Here is an 18281-nt window from a genome sequence, read left to right as displayed (position 1 = left end):
AGGATTATTTCAGGGGCTTAATGACTTTGCCGCAAAATTATAGAAAGATGCAGAGCCGTAATATAAAAAAAAAAGTTGCTATAAAGCGGATATTAAAACGACTTTGTCATCTTTGTTATAGTAAACATGTTAAAAATAACTCAGTTCTGTAGTTCGGGTAGTAGGTGTAGCAATGACTTATGAAACATCATTATGTATGTCTGTTGAATTGATAATGTCGTAACGTCCGCGTGTTGGTGTTAAGGCAGATGTGTCCTTATGGATACCGTAATAGATGTGAACGCATCATTTTTGATGACGTACTGAAATTAAATTGAATTACTCCATTTGTGGTTCTGTTTCTGTTAGCGCTGGCATTTCACTTGGTATTTTTGCAAACATTCGTCTTATTTGATTGAAACAAAATAAAATTTGCGCGAACAGAGCTTTTTTCGTTGATACCAATATCAACGGATGCAAACAGGATTTGGTAAGCTTAAGTTGTTGCCAACCGGTCATTTATACTACGTGATTAATTATGAAATCTGAATTTGAATCGGAATACAGAATTCGAGTTCATGACAGTTCATGTAAATAATTTATCACGCATGAGTGTCATAGTATATGAGCTATATCGGAATTTATTATATGGTTTATATTCTTCCCAAAGGTCAATCATGTCAACCGGTTGAAACTTTAGGCATTATATTGTTACGCACATATACGGACATAACTAATAAGATATCATTAAAGTTAGGAAAGATAAATTAATGAATCGTTTGGATAGCAACAGCAACGGAGAATTTTAAGAGTTACTTAACATCGCGAGCGAGAGAAAAACAATTTTTACGAGTCTCTCTGTCATAAATGCATAATACGAATTTAAATGTATTGAGAAAAACAAAAGCGAAGCTTTATGACATTATAAACGCACCGTCAATAAAAAAAAAAAATATTCCGAGGGGATATGATTGACGTCTGTCAAATTTACATTAGTTTAAATTTTTTTTAGAAAATGTGGAGGTACCCAAACAGCCAATACTTTTTTTTTAAATAGATGATGCTTTGCTCTAATAGGCACTACTAACATTCAAATGTATACTTTTACATTTTAAATATTGACATTATCGAAGGTACTGAAAACATAAATGTCATGGTCGAACTTGAAATAAATCATGCAAGTACAAAACGACTTTTATCATACGAGGTCTATTTTCACCGATCGTGTATGCTAATTAACTGGTTACTTTTTCTTTTTCATTCAGAAAGGGAATGTTGTAATAAAAGAATAAAAAATATAATAGTAAGAAACGGATGCAAAAGCCACCTTTTTGGTTTTGTGTGGCAATAAATGTGAGTATTATTTCTTAGTGCATTCCTTGTTTTGACATTCGAAAGGAGAATCGTCGATGCACAGAATAAAAATAATTGTAGCCTTTATTTATCGTGATAGAATCTTCATACACACCAATACGATACTTTTATAAATTATTGTATTTAATCAGAACCTCATTCGATTTTTAAATTACGATTATACTAATATAAAAATTGTTTTTATATAAGTAATTCAGAAAACAGGTTTACTTCTCCTTCAAAGAAAACTTGTTTGAAGATTAAGGTGTATCTTATTAGTATAAGAATAAAGGTTAAATACCCCAACAATTTAATCATTTCATGACACAAAGTTTGCTATTTATTTTTATGTTAGCATGTTCAAACTTTATAGAGTATTACATATATATGCGAAAGTTAATATGTTTGTTTGGTATCTTTTCATGTCTTAACCACTTAACTGATCAGCATGAAAAGGTCACTGTCGGGGGTGCAGAAAAGAAAATATGATATTTCATCCAGAAAATAATAATATTCTTGATGGAGCATTTTTCTCTACATATCTTAACTCAAATATAGCCGTAAATTCAACGCACATTTGGTGTTCGATTGAAAATTGGGTTTTTGTTTTCTAACAACAAAGTTACTTATTTTAGACCATTATCTATTTTTTATGTTTATTGACTGACGTTTCAGATTCACGGCCATTTTATATATAGACTAGATCGAGATTTATTCATTACATTCGGTCCGTCGGATGTCTCATCCGGTTCAATTTCACAGGATATTAAGTTTCCATGTCTGCGACTCCGGTACCTGCGGGCAACGCGAGGCACACTCAACCAGAAATGTTGCCAGGTCATATTACATTATTTTCGATGGATTTAAATTCGTTACTCAGTATGGCCAATATAGAAAAATTCAATTCCAACCTGATTTTATCATCGATTCTTTTAATACTCGGAATAAGAATTGTAATAACCTTTAAATTAAAAAATCACTAACAAAACTGTAGTTTTAAAAAAGGCGAACCATATTGAATGCGGAATTTATGTAAAAATAAAAATAAATGCAAGATTATTTACTATTTTATTAAAAGTCCTGAGCCAGAAGTACTTATTAAATATTTGATTGAAAGCATATTTCGCGCTTATTTGGGAAAGTTTTACAGTGGGACTATAAATATTATGTATTATAATATGTATTCTATTTATAACCAGTCTGTGAATACATAGTAAATATAAAGCATAGAAAGTGAAAAGGAACGATGTTATTTTTATAAAAGCACTAGTGAAGGCTGTTCGTGTGTGCACGGTAAACTTTTTTTTTGGATGGAATGATTACTTGGGGCTCGAAGGTATTTCAAGTTTCATAAAGACAGCGGGACAAGCGTGGGCTCAGCCGGGGTGGAGTCCACGGTGAGCTATTAACTGTATACGTTGTCCAAACTTAGTAGATTAATGTAGTAAGCAACAGTATGATACATAAAGACGATAGATTTACGAAATGTGAAATTGTCATGTCGCTCTTTAGTCTGTGGCCTCAATTTTTAGAAATTTAGTTATATATTTTTTATTTATTTTATTTATTTATTTATGTACACACAGAAAACAAGACACAGTACAGAGTAATAGGAAAATTATGTACAAAGGCACTGCTTATTTCTTTGAGAAATCTCTTCCAGCAGACCTGCGAGAGGATAATGAGAATAATAATAAAAAGTGATAAGTGTGTGTAGAACACATAACTAAAACAACAAATACAACATGAGAATTATAGCACATACACATAGCAAATATTATAAGTAACACAGTAACACTCGTATATGCTGTGTTTAAATGGTTAATTTAAAACAATTTCAGCATTAATATGTACTTTAGGTGTTTCTTAGGTGGTTTAAGACATATTAGCATGATTAAATAGTGTGTTTGAGTGTAAAAATCGTGATATTGTGAAAATTGCTGTTTGTTTACCATATTGATCCACTAGGCTTGGACAAAGTACACACACATTCGTTTGTTAGATTGGAACGACTCGCACGCCACCTACCGTAAAACCGTCATCTACACACAACAGACTACCCGGATAACGACGATTGAAATAGCACCCAAATGTCGAGAGCTTATCGAATTTGAAAATCGTGGTAAAAATCAGTTAAATATGTAATAAATAGTGTGTACTAAGCTTTGATTACATCGGATAAGCTACGCGCGAATGATCAGGGCGCTCAAGAGAAACAAGCATACAAACTATAATAATATAAGAAGCTTGTTTTTAGATATCATAAGACTCTTCAAATCTTAATTTCAGTTACGACAGAATTAAATAGTAGTCTAGACGTCATAGAGTATTGAATTAATAAGCTGAGGTTACGTAAAACGAATTTTAGTTTTTTTTTTTTAAATATAATTAATGCTTGCTAATATTGTTGAAATAGTAATTATTAAATGAGTTTATTTTTTGTAATGTAAATTTGGCTATGAATATCCTTTTCCGGATGTATACAAAAAATGCCTTAATAATTTGTAATTTTTTTTTTTTTTAATTCTCGGCAGACATAAATTATACTATACATATATACTTTATAGACTGCAAAAAAAAATTTTAAACGTGTACTGTAAATGCACATAAAATTCGCGTATTTCTTAGCTACTTTTATTTAGAACAATAAAAAAATAATTATGCAATCGCGAATTAAATAAACAAGCTATCATGACATTCACCTTTTCAAAAATCACGAATGGCGTCACTAATGTCACCTCATTAGGACCTTTTGTCAATGTTTCGAGGAAAAAACAAAAACAAAAAAAAAAAAAAAACCACACCGAAGTTCGAATTAAGAACGCAATGCGCGTGCGCTCCAATACGCGCTCACCGCGCGGTCGAGACGACTGTACTAAGCTGTCGAATGATAAATAAAGTAACAACTTCGTGCAGCCTTCAAATCGAAAGCCGCATTTTTGTGGTCAAGCGTTTCATCCTGAAGATTATGCAAACGAGCCACACACACACGACCTTTGGGATTTCAAATACATTTCGTTTATGTAAGTCGCAAATGAACATTAAACAACATAGATAGGTGTCATTTTATTGAAAGCCATAAATTGATGGTCGAAAAAATCCACAATTATGCAATTCCTTAAGTATTAGACGATCATCCATGGACGTATCTGATATTTCGATTGTAGTATCAATTGCTTTGGGAGTAGAAGCGCTGGCTTGGTTACTTTAAAACTGATGTAATACCTACTGCACATATTTATTTTATTTCACAAACACTTACTACTAGTGTGGCGAATAACTCTTGATTTCCAAACAGGATTCTTAACTTGACACTTGAAAGTCATCGAAAAATAATATCAAGTATAAACAATATTTATGTGGTAGCTTTAGAATATTGTTAAATTCGGTTAAACCTGGTGGTAGGACCTCTTATGAGTCCGCACGGGTAGATGCCACCACCCTGCCTATTTCTACCGTGAAGCATTAATGCGTTTCGGTTTGAAGGGTGGAACAGCCGTTATAACTATACTGAGACCTTAGAACTTATATCTTAAGGTGAGTGGCGCATTTTCGTTGTAGATGTCTATGGGTTCCAGTAACCACTTAACAACCTGGTGGGCTGTGAGCTCGTCCACCCATCTAAGCAATAAAAAAATTGATGAAGTTAATTAAAATGGGGTTCAATATCGAATTGACGACGGCTTCGAACGTTTTATTTGTTTAAAACAAATTCGACCAGCAAACGCCTAGTTCAAATTTCAATAAGTTTATTTCGGTTCGTTTTTTTAATTTGTAAATTTTCTTAAATTTGTAAATCCCACTTTTTAAGCCGGAACGCATGATGGCTACGTCACTAGTAAATTTCTGTTCGTAATCGCAGTACAATGGATATATTTTTTTTTTTTTTCTGAGTACGATGCTACTAATTCTTTAGTGAGTCTATTAGTCGCCTTTTTCGACATTAACGGGAAGAGATAGGCTGATCATTCTAGGCTGCTACATTGTAAGACCAACAGTTTTTATTTTCTAATTATATGCCAGTAGCCTCGAGGGCATATTCTGGCTTCATCATGCCTGGTGTGGAGGTAACCGGGTTGAGTCTGAAGAGATTTGCTGAGAGAATGTGGTCCAAAAAGGAATCAGAATCGCCTACCGGTACAATGCCTAAAAGCACCAAGAATGGCTCAACAGAAACGGAAAGGTGGAAGACAGAATAGCAAGCCGTTGTCTATCTCTACGGTGATCATTCATTTACATTCCAAGCACTCTGATTGATCGCCCCTGAAAAGTATTGAAAACTGAGAGAGCCACTGATTTGATTACTACGTCATGTTTACTAATAATTTATTCATTACCATTAATTTATTAATCATTAATTTATTTATTACAAATCAAAGTCAGCTGATTTGTAACTTAATCAAACAACTAAATCATACTTCCATAACATAAGTTGTATAATGTATTATTATTTGGCCTTCATTTGGTTTGATCGTTTTAACACTATAATTCGTAAAGTGTGCGTTTCCAAACTCGGAGTTTTATAAGGGAATGTCTCACTAGAAATCACTCGACCTACTGAGCGCTCTATGCCAATACCATTTATTTGGTTTGTGGGTCAACTGTGCGTGTGGTTTTCATTGTGAACCCACGGTTGCTTCATTGTAACTTAAACAGATAAAATGTCTTCATTAAATAGTTAGTATTCATTGTTAAACAAACACATTTAAGAACTAATGACATGTTTCTGTAAAAGAAAACAATCTGTACTTTTTTTGTTATATAACGGGTTTTTAAGTTATAAGCAATTCTATAGATTTATTATTTCTATAGAGTAGTGAATTTAGTTTTTGTCAGTTGCTCAGTTATAGAATAAAGGTTTGGTAGGAAAAAACCGTTTTTTTTTACCAACGGATGACATTATAGTAAGAGTATTTTTTTTAAAGAAAAGCTACCTTAGGAGACTGACCCGCATTCATGTATATTCTTCTCTTTGAATTCTCCTAAGCAACCTTAAGATTCTCTATCAGTGTGTAGTGTTCACTTCCTTTCGCCAACGAATGTATCACAGCACTCACACTGGCAATGCTAGGGTCGTAGCCAAGCTTGCTGGCTGTGGCTAATATATTTTTTTAAATCCTCATTTCAAATGAGGCATAAGAACTGGAAAACACTGAAGGGTGAATGTCATCCAAAAACAGGATGAAACGTACAAAAATAACCTCTTTAAATACACTGTGATTGAACGCATTTTCCGGTGAGAGAAGTGAGGGATCCACAATGTTTGTGGCTGGTGCGATGGTAAAAAGAAAATTAAGTAATTATAATATCTAAAACAGTTCCTTGCCTTATTAAGCACACGGAAGTTTTTAATTATCGACAATCCGAACAGCCATTAACAATCATTAAGGTGCTCAATTTTTTTACTCTGAAATCCCCTACCCATCTATTTATATATATAAAAATGAATTGCTGTTCGTTAGTCTCGCTAAAACTTGAGAACGGCTGAACCGATAAGGCTAATTTTGGTCTTGAATTATTTGTGGAAGTCCAGGAAAGGTTTAAAAGGTAGAAAAATATGAAAACTCTCGGAATTAAATAAAGTTTAGCTCTTTTATTTATCGATTGAGGCACTACGAAGTCTGCCGGGTCAGCTAGTTCGAAATAAAATTAATACTAAAGCCCATCCAAAACTAATCAAAGTAATCGAATTAGGATTTACTTCCGTGTAAGTCGTACTCTACACGACGAACATTTTTCAAAAGATGTTGACTTCGATTAGGAATGGGAAGGTCGAATTTGTGGTACTATTATTAGGATTACTATGCGCTAGACCAGTAAGGCGATCTATTATTAGGTTGTGATTTAAATATCCCGATAAACTACATATTTCATATATGTTTCTACTACGCAAAACGTGTTAGACAAAGCTGCCTACACAAAAAAGTTTCACCATAATGTTCACCGCATCATTTCTTTTGTCTCACGATACAGTAATAGAATAAGCTTCATACTGAAATTGAGGGCTATTTTTGTAACGAATATTCTTGACAATTGAATACGTGACGTCAATACCTAAAATAACCCAGCTTATTACCTGTTATACGTACAATAAACATGTTATTGACAATGATGTCGGTGTGATTATATCAAATAATGAGCACAATACTGAAACACCTTTCCATTATGTTTTGTGTTAAAAATAACAGGGTTGCTATTAAAAGATTTTTGCCCTAATCCTTATAAAATTTTGTTGTAATAATACAACGGTGTCAGCTGGTATGGGTTCTAATTTTAAGAGTATTTTTTCCCCCGTACCTATGCTGACAGCCTTGAGGGGCTATATAAGCTTGGCCCTAACGTATAGGTGAGTTCACGGGGCTCAGACCGGAGTGGTGCTAACACTGGCCCTAACAAGAGCAGTGCTTCTCAGAATCTACCACCGGATCGGAAACGCGACCCACTGAGAAGATCCGGTGAGAAACTCAGTGGGCTGCGTCTGTGGGTTAATTCGCTCGTCGAGCCCTTCGTCGTAAGCGACGGGTTCGACGAGGACGGTGACCAGTGCTTGTGGTACCTAAAAGCACTGTTAATGGATCAGGAGGATCCGTAATGACGTGTTTTGGGCTAAAGAGTAATAATACCTGTGTTCCGACTTATTTAAGACATGATGATACTTATCTCACAATCTGCCTTATTTACTTAATTTTTTTGTAACGATTTTAACCTACGGTCATGGTCTTGAAAATTAAAAGGCTCTGTGATGAAACTTATTACATTAGATACGCGTGTTGAAGTAATAATAGTCTCATAAAGATATCAGACATAATCGCTCTGCGAAGCACTGCTCTTGCTAGGGCTTTTTTTTTGTCAGTAGGAAATCGCCGAACTTCCGCCCTTCACTGAGGATGGCGGGCGGGGTATGTCAGAGTCGAACTGACTAAAACCTCATGTCGCTCAACAACCAACGTCCAAACTTCGCATGAGACAGAACTCATGAAAGGGCAAAGGGGGGAAAGTGAAGCGTTCAGTGCGGAGCACATCTCTCCCATCACCCTCCCCCTCGGGAGGCCGGACCAGCGGTCGTCGGCGCCACGACCACCAGCCCTCTCGGTCGGCAGGCTGTCTGAAGCCCATCTCGATGGCTAGGGCTAGTGTTAGCAATGTCCATAGTCCATAGAGCCCCGTGAGCTCACCTACTCGCTCGGTGAATCTAGCATGACCTCTCGAAGTCACTAGAATAGGTAGGAAAAAAAACGCTTCGGAGATATAAGCACTTGAAGTATTGGGTAAAAAAAAAATATTGCAAAAATTTGGTGTATGATCAGACTGGTGTTATGGTCATCGGATCTTATAAACGTTAACAACGTAGATGCCGCCACCCATAAGACGCGAGCTTTAAGTCTAAGTGACTTAAGTTTACTTAATGGTGCATACCCCTTATTTTAAAACAGAGCAATTTGATTTAAGCTCTTTTCTAACTAGCATACGAAAGCTAGATTGAGTGATGAGCGTTATTTATTTAAATTTTATCTTTTTGGGCTTAGATGACTAGTGCGAGTCGACCAGCCCTACATATGAGAAAACGTCGACCCGTAAGGCGATGTCCGGTAAAGGGCAAGGTTTCTCGACCAAGGACTGTATCGTGAGAACCTTATACTTTATTATTAAAATATGTGAACAATGCGCGTCAATATTAAACTGAAATATAGTCAAATAAAAAAAAATTAACTATTTAAAGAAACTAGTTCCGTATCAGAATGTATGAATACGTTTGAATCAATTAGAATTAGATATTTAGCATTAAAGAACTGTAACGTATGGATAATAACATCGTGTAGTAAAAATCAAACCCGCAAAATAATAATTTGCGTAATTGCTGGTTTCTTGTGAGTCCGCACGGGTAGGTACCACCGCCCTGCCTGTTTCTGCCGGGATGCTCGCAGTAATGCGTTTCGGTTTGAAGGGTGGGGCAGTCGTTGTAACTATACTCAGACCTAAGAACTTATATCTCAAGGTGGGTGGCGTATTTACGTTGTAGTTGTCTATGGGCTCCAGTAACCGCTTAACACCAGGTGGGTTGTAGCTCGTTCACCCATCTAAGCAATAAAGAAATAAAAAATAAATATGCGACTTTGGTCCCTATTGTCGAGAGATGTGCTAGGTTAACTTGCGCGTTGTTTGCAGTCATTTATCGTGATAAGCCAACAAACTAACCGATACTTTTTGTAAATTATGACTATTTTTCGACATTCGAATCGAGTTCGCGTCGAATGCACAGAGATCCCACAACCTTGACATTTAATATATTTACAAAACGTACTGTTGTAAGATCACCTGTGTGTGCTTGGTCGGGTCAGTCGAAGCTCAAACATTTGCCTAATAATTATGCGTAAAATTACACATTAGGCAAACTTCTATGGATATAGGGTTGTTGATTTTCGGTGCGTTTAAATTAATAATTATGAACAAACAAACTCAGCTTACACCGTGTTCGATTGTGTTGTTTTATAATTTGATGATTCTGTGGTGCACTAGTTACTTACTGCCCGTGATTGCTGGGCATAGGCTCGATTACAACTTCGGGAATTTTTTTTTTTTTAATTATTAGTTTCACACTACTGCACACATAGACATTGAACTTATTTTGAAAAAAAACATTGTTGTGGTACTCTTTGTCTGGGTGTTTAAAATCTACATAATATGTATTTGTTTAAATATAAAATTTATAGTACAGGGAAAAAAAGTAGTTTGGGGCCGGGTGACCGCGTTTGATTTGTACTCGTTCATTATTATTCTTATTATTTTCCAGGAACTCCACCAGGATTGGCGATTTTTAGAGAGCATGGTACGAACGTAAATCGAGTAAAGTGATTATTCGTGAAAGATTCTTTTTATTATAGTTATTTTCTCATAGACAGACAGATGCGACACCCGATACATACAATATAATTGAAAATTCGACGTGCTCTCTCAAGGCGGGTTGCGGCTCACCCATTTAAAGAAGAACAAAAGCTAGTTCAAGGCAGTCGAAAGAGGAGTCCCAGAAGGCTGTCTTTCTGGTTAAACTGTTCGATTAGTCAATTCAGTGAAATGACAGACCAACCCTGATTGGCAAATAACGTGCATATCTTTTCAAAAGTCTCAACAAAATTTAGATGCGAATTTTCAAATCTCAGAAGACATTTAAATTCTTTAACATCGTCATTACGATGACACATCTAATAAAACTGCAGATGGTCTCAACGGAAATCGACATGCCGTTTTACTTGACATTTGAAATAGTCTGCGCTGAATTAATATCACATCGTTGGACAGCCATTCAATAAACTCTTATTCAATTATGCTAAAAATATGAATTTCAATATGGTAAACTAGAATTTGGTTGTAGATTCTCTGGCCTTTTGTGCCGAGTACCTGGGCCACGTGACATTAAATCGTTACTAAAGCACATTAACAGCACATAATAAAGGCTTTTTCAAGTCATCGTAGTGATAAATCTCCTACGAGCTACGGAATAAAGATTCTAGCGTTATTTTACGTGTTATTGTGGCCTAAAGGATAAGGCGTCCGGAGCATTCGTGTTGAGCGATGCACCGGTGTTCGAATCTCAGGCGGTTACCAATTTTTCTAATGAAATACGTACTTAACGAATGCTCACAATTGACTCCCACGGTGAAGGAATAACATCGTGTAGTAGAAATCAAACCCGCAAAATTATAATTAGCGTAATTACTGGTGGTAGGACCTCTTATGGTTGTGTCATATCTCAGGGTGGGTGGCAGTGTTTACGTTGTGGATGTCTGTGGGCTCCGGTAACCACGTAACACCAGGCTGTGAGCTCGTCAACCCATCTATGCAATAAAAATAAATTTTAATGTAGATTAATTTGTCAACCATTGTAATTGTTTATTTGGAATGCTAATGAAAAAACAAGCTTATTTTAAATACAACGTTCAAATCTCAATTCGACTCAATTCATGAATAATTCTAATCCAATAAAGTGTTAAAATAATGAACCTGCAAATGAAGACGATAGTGGAAACTCTACACGGCTCAGCAGGGATCCAGACTGTTAGCTTTGCTTTGAAGTTCGTATGTATTTAATACCATCATATTTATTTCCTTGTACTAATCCTATTACAGTAGTATTTATGGTATATAAGTAAACGTCTAGTAATTCTCTTCGGTTTTCGTGAATCGAAAACCTTATTATAACTTATTTTACGGTTTAATCTGGCTTTATTTATTATTGTTATATTATTTTTGAAGTTTCGACGACTTTACACACACGGGGTCGTCCGTGACTATGAAAACGAAGTAGTTTTAATTAGAATTAAACATATTATTGAAAATAATAAAAAAGGACATACCGTTATCTACCAAATTTTATTAATCTTTTAATTTAGATCACGCAGTTTTCGCGCCAAATCCGTGTGAAGTTAATATTTACACAATTAATTGACTAGCTATCAGCACCAATTAAACATAGCAGAATATTTGTGTTAGAAAATCGTTTGAATGAATATAACAAACGGTTTTTGAGAAATATGTTTAATATTTTATTTTAAATCAGTATGTAAATTAAATAATGGGTAATTAAAATAGTCTCACGGTAGCTATTGGGTTCCAGCTCTGGCTCGAATGGCGGAGTCGGGTATTTTTTCCGACCTGAAACAAAGCCATAAACAAACTGTCATTTTATTTTGAATTCACATATTTGACAGGACTTTTTGGCGGGAGCGCGATGAGTTATTTTGTGTGATTTGTTTTATTTTGTCTATTTAGTGTTTCTTCAGGTTTAAATGTGTAATAACGGTGGTTTATTAATTGTTTAGTATCTGTGAAAGTGCAAAAAAGCTGGGAAAATGAAACAAAGCCGCTGGACGTAACTTCTCGGGATCCTCCAAAAAGATTGAAACTATAATTTTTTTAATCGCTCTTGGTAAAATAAGTTAATGTATTTGTTATATTTTTGTGCATGCCAATCTAAACCTTATTTTTCGTTTAAGATTTCCTACGATTTTCGGGAGTTGTAGACCTAATTAAAATTACAATTGCGGTGTATAAATTATTAAATAAAACAATAATCTACAATTTTCGTATCTACAATAACGAAAATTGTAAATTATTCGTATCGTCGGAAAATAGTTAATGAGAATGACGAATGACAATATGGAATATAAAAACGACCTTATACTGTAAAAATAGTTTTAATTTTTTTTTTTTAATTCATCAAATAAATAGTACAGATATATCTTAGAAACATAAATACTATGAACATATATAGTAATTTAAAAACTAACCAAATGTGGGCGCTAATCCGTGGTCATCGCTATTCGTGTTGACCTTGTCTTCATTGTTGTTCTAGTTTCGACTTTGATGCTTAGTTTAAGGTCTCTCTTGAAGGACATTATGTATTTATTAAATCATTTTTGGCATCCAAACGTCTCTTTGTTTTTTAAGGTTATTTTATTGTATTTTTTTTCATTGCTTAGATGAGTGGACGAGCTCACAGCCCACCTGGTGTTAAGTGGTTACTGGAGCACATAGACATTTACAACGCAAATGCGTCACCCACCTTGAGATATAAGTTCTAAGGTCCCAGTATAGTTACAACGGTTACTCCACCCTTCAAGCCGAAACGCATTACTGCTTCACGGCAGAAATAGTCGGGGTGGTGGTACCTACCCTTGCGGACTCACATGAGGTCCTACCACCAATAAAGCCAATAAAATTATTTATAAATGACTCTTAATTCTAAGTGGTATTATCTGTTTAGTTCACATTCCGTTGCCGAAAACGAAAAAACGGTTGACATATCCAGTTTTATCCATAGACATAAAGTGAAATACTTTTTGACATAGAAAAACAGACAAATAACAGAGCGCCTGGAACTTCGTTTACTAAAAGACCGCAGTTAAACGCAGGCTACACCATTAGCGGTGGCAAATGAAAGTAGATTTTCATAATAAGTAGTCGCACGCACTGGTTCAACAAATCGCGAATAACTATTGAGAGTTTTCTTAACATTTGACTCATGAAATGGAAGTTTTTCCTTTATTTGACTAAGCCCGGTTCGTATTTCGTGTACACGCAAACATATCACATTCGATAACCTAATAACTTTGGTCACTCACCCTTACATGGTTATAGCGGTTACTTAGCATTAAGTACAAATCTATATATATAAAAATGAATTGCTGTTCGTTAGTCTCGCTAAAACTCGAGAACGGCTGGACCGATTTGGCTAATTTTGGTCTTGAATTATTTGTGGAAGTCCAGAGAAGGTTTAAAATGTGAATAAATATGAAAATTCTAGGAATTAAATAAAAATAACAATTTTGTTTTTCTTTTGATGTGTCCCTTGTCCGACGGATTCGTTTTGTTCGTTTTAAGTTTATTTTATACAAAAGTTTAGGTCTTTTATTTATCGATTGAGGCACTACGAAGTCTTCCGGGTCAGCTAGTTATTGATAATTATATATATGAAATAAGATTAGACATTAGTATTGCTTAAAACGTATTAAAAATAATATTTAATTAATAATAGCCAAAAAATCAGGTGGATCAGGGTAAAAAAAATTTTTGAAGATTTATTTCACAGCTTGCAACTCCAATAACTTTTTTCGGTACGATGTAAAAACGCTAGTGCGTTAGGCTTTAGTACGAATCCCGCTGGTTTTCTGTGCTCAAGTGTAAACAGGTCGGTGGGGACATAGTGGAAATGGGTCAGCGAGTTCTGATGATGTTCCCGTTTGCTATTTCCCTCTTAACTATCTCACGTTAAACTGACAGCGTGTACTTAAAGTACCACGACATAGATATAACTTTTAATTTGAACATTACAGTCCTAGAAATAAGATGGATTGTTCAGTATCATTAAGGCCTCCATTGAACAGAAAAAATAATAATTGTAAGTGTATCCACGAGTAGTCATCGTTAGAAATGCATCTGGCTGCTTTATTTATCTCTCAAATATAATTCCGGAAGACGTAGCGTCAGTAAGCCTCTTACAAGATGGACCGAAGACCTAGTGAGGTTCGCGGGGATCCGCTGGATGCAGGCAGTGCAGGACTGATCTTGTGGTGAGGCTTGGGGCAGGCCTATATCTAGCAGTAGACGTCTGTGGGCTGATAGAATAGAATAATAACCCGTCGACCGTGCTACGTCATGTTCAATTTTGCGTTAAGGGCAGTAAGCGAGGCCAAAATTCGTATTAATATTTTGAGATATGATTAGAAGACGCCCGGCGATATTTCGTTTCTACAGACAACATCATTTATTCACTGTATCTTGGGTTGGTAGAGACGCAATACGTGATTATCGACTAATTTAGAAGTGTACATTTTTAGAAATCGAAAATTTAATTTCTGTCGTACATCGTGATAAGACCTGACAAGTGACCTAGTGAACATCGCTGGGTCACGTTGGATGCAGGTGGCTACAAACTGGCCGTACTTTCCCGATCCATTAACGATGCTTTTAGGCTCGATGAGTAAATTAGCCCCCTGAGTTTCTCACCGGATCTTTTTAGTGAGTCGCGTTTCCGATACGGTAGTAGATTCTACGAAGCACTGCTCTTCCTAGCACCAGTGTTAGCAACACTCCCGGTTTGAGCCCCGTGAGCTCACCCATACGCTAGGGTTACGCTGATATAGCCTCTCAACTTACAGCATAGGTAGGAGAAACAAAAAAAGGCCGGACATCAATTGGAGAGGCTTATGTTCAGTAGTGAACAGGCTGAGATGAGATTACATAATGATATGTCAACTAGTTTACTGAGTATAAATGAAATATTAAGTATTACATTTTTTTATCTAGTCATTGGTTTCGTCTTCGACTAAATAAGCTCCCCATGAGTTTTTGTTTGGTATAACTTGAGATACTTCGACTAGGCTAAACCAATGTTTAAATAATCTAATTACAATGTAGAGCTAAGATATCGTTTTGAAGTAGCTTACACAGATAGATGTGCGGTATAATGAAAAAAAAAAAGAGTTACGTAAATACTTTCACGGATAAAATACGAATCAGATATATTTAAAATGGAAAATGATTTAATCCTGTTAAAAATGAACAAGGTAACAAATTAGGAATTTTGTACAAATATCCCTTAATATACAGTAATTGAAGATAAGAAGCTTATCGTGAAAATGATTAAGAACGGTAAAGAGGAAATCATACATATATTATATATAATTGCTTTCTCTTCGATGTGTCTCAATAAAAACAAGATATACCTTCAAAATGTTTTAATTTATTAAAATACTAACGCTAAAAAGGCTAAAGTTATTTTGTCTATTTAATGTATTATAATATTTGATTTCTGATATTATTTTACAAATTCATTAACTTTTCTGACATTCGTTTTTAAGTATGAAAGGAATTTGTTATTGTAAGCAATAAATATCTCTGACATCGCAGCGAATGTGTTAAAAGAAGTATTTTAATCGTCAGTAATTTGTAGTACGAGTTCCATAGTCTCGCCATTATGCTGAGTTCTTTGACTGAACATTGAACTTCTCAAGGGCGACGCATGGAATTAAAGATCAGGGTCAATAATACCATACGGGGTTTAAAACAGCTGATTTACAGATATAATCAGTGATATTTAATTTAATCACTGTCGAAAACAATAACGAATATTGAAATTCATTGTTCGAGACAGTTAGTTGTTAAGTTGAAAGGATTGGTTCCATTGATTTTAAAATTATCGGTTCCAGATTTTCGGGGTTTCGTAATATTTTTATGTGCCTAAAAGTGATTACTACGGCGATACCCCGTTTATTAGCCCATTACATAATTAAGAATAATCGTATAGCTAATTAAATTTTAGCGCTTAATCACGAAGTCCACACACACAAATAAAAATACTAAGACAATTTCATTTCATATTTGATTTGTCTGACCTACACACGTCAAAAATGTGTCCTTTGCAAACATTGCTTCTTGAGTAGCAACACTAGCATTTCCAAGGAAAACCAGTTTGTTAAGGTCAGGGCCGCTAAGGTGCATGACATAAATGCCTTCGCATCTGCAAGTTTTATGAACTTGAAGGACCAAGCTTAACACATATTAAATTAAAATCTAGGAATGTGGAATCTTAAAAATAATTAGATATTAAGAATAAAATTATGATGCGTATCAAAAATATTATATTTTGGATAGATAATGCGACGACCAGCAGAGTCTATCGAGTAATTTATTGTTCTGGGTAGGGTCAATGATAAAAAATCTCGTGGACGAAACCCCATGCGCTGGACTGATTGGATAAAAATCCTTACCAAAACCCCACTTAACGAGTGTGCGCGCCAAGACTTAGTTCGCCAACTATGGATAACAGCTGTCGAGGCTTTAATAAACAGGGATTCTACATGAACACAACTGCTCTGCCAAGAGTAACCGACTATGATGATCAAAAATGTACAGAAATTATTAAATCCGTACAGGAAAAACTATTTATAATCCACCAAAGCAGTAGATATCTGCCATTAAGAGCCAAACGTGTTACAGTCACTAAGATGATTCGATTGAATTATGATTCGATTGTATTGGATAACGATTAATATACGAATTCTTCGAACTCGAGTTCATAGATTTAGAAATAAACCAGACCGCACCCTACGCATACCGACCAATACCCAAATTGACGACACTTAAGTCGTAACATACTACTACGGAGGGACGACCAGTTACTCTTCAATTAAGGACAGTACATGCATTGTAGATATAGTGCTATTATTGTATTTATGGTAATTCTAGGAGATACTAAAGTACTAGTGGTAAGCTCAACGGCCCCAAGCTCCAAAGTAAGATTTTGTTCTGTGTTATCGGCCCTAAAAATATGCACGTAATATTATGTCGAAGTCGTCGCGGCCTAAACGACATGACGTCCGATGCATTCGTATTTTGCGAGTACCGGCGTTCGAATCCCGCAGGCGGGTACCAATCTTACTAATGATACACTAAACTACACTTATATACTTAACAAACTATACTTAACAAATGTTCACGATTTACTTCCATGGCTAAGGAATAACGTCTTGTAATAAAAATGAAACCCGCAAAATTATAATACTATACTATATATATATAATACATATAATATACGTAATTACTGCATGCGTCGCACGGGTAGGATAAAAAATAAATGTACATATAACCAAAACAAGGTAAGCTCAGAATTATCTTTAACACAGAAACTGACTCGGGGCGATCATCAAACACCAAACGAACGAGGTAATGTATTAAATGTATTTGTATTGTAATTATTGTAATTTATGTCTTAAAGTAATTCAAACAGATCAGCAAAGCCATCACGGACTTTTTTTAAAAATTCCACTGTTTAAAGTTTTGCTTCTTAATAAATCGAATACATGCCTTCAATTGAATCCAAGAACGAGTCGATCTGCTCTGATTCTACACTTTGTAGGTTGTCATCCTCCATGTAGTCTTGAGTTTCTTGTAAGTCTTCTTGGAAATCCTCTTCTTTATTAGACTGCTCTAGTGTACTTTCTTTCGTGTGCATTTTGACAGGTAATATATCCAGAACCGAAGGAGGTCTCACTGCATTACTCTTCACGCCGAGTTTCTTCTGGAGAAAAGCTTCTAGAATTTGCTTCGTTATCTTATTCTGACGCGCCAGCTCTTGGAATTCTGTGGAGAAAGGAGAATTCAGATAAAAATGACTGTACGAATAGTGGTTAGAGAAAAGAGTGAAAGAAACAGTGTTACTGTGTCATTTTTATCTGGTTCTCCCTTCTAGAAGGGAATTTCCCTTTGATTGATTGATCGAGTTTTGATTGATTTTGTGTGCAAGGGAGATGAAGTGCATAACATATAGTTCAGAAATTGAGAAAGATAGCTAAATATTATAAGTGCTAACACGAGTAGGTTTAGATTAAAGATTAAAAACAATAAAACACGTTACATATCAATCATTTTTTCTAATTTCTTATTTATTGCTT

The 18281-nt window shown here is 35.2% G+C and overlaps 1 protein-coding gene across 2 annotated transcripts in view; it reads right to left on the bottom strand.

The window, feature by feature from the left end:
• The window catches only part of LOC101739843 (C-type lectin 37Da), a 91292-nt gene that overhangs the window by 34339 nt on the left and 38672 nt on the right, over positions 1–18281 (bottom strand). For both annotated transcript variants that reach the window (XR_009974276.1, XM_038013974.2), the window contains exons 2-3: positions 17695–17970; positions 11926–11982 (exon numbers count right to left, since the gene is read on the bottom strand). Coding sequence is in view for 1 of the 2 variants with exons in the window: in XM_038013974.2 (XP_037869902.1) it covers positions 11926–11982; positions 17695–17970 (333 nt within the window). In the remaining variant the exon portion in view is untranslated. The remainder of the gene's footprint in view (positions 1–11925; positions 11983–17694; positions 17971–18281) is intronic.

This window comes from Bombyx mori, chromosome 11 (assembly GCF_030269925.1).
Source record: "Bombyx mori chromosome 11, ASM3026992v2".
Classification (NCBI taxonomy): Eukaryota; Metazoa; Arthropoda; class Insecta; order Lepidoptera; family Bombycidae; genus Bombyx; species Bombyx mori.
Note: the sequence above shows the minus strand (reverse complement) of the source record. Positions and strands in the feature narration are given on the sequence as shown.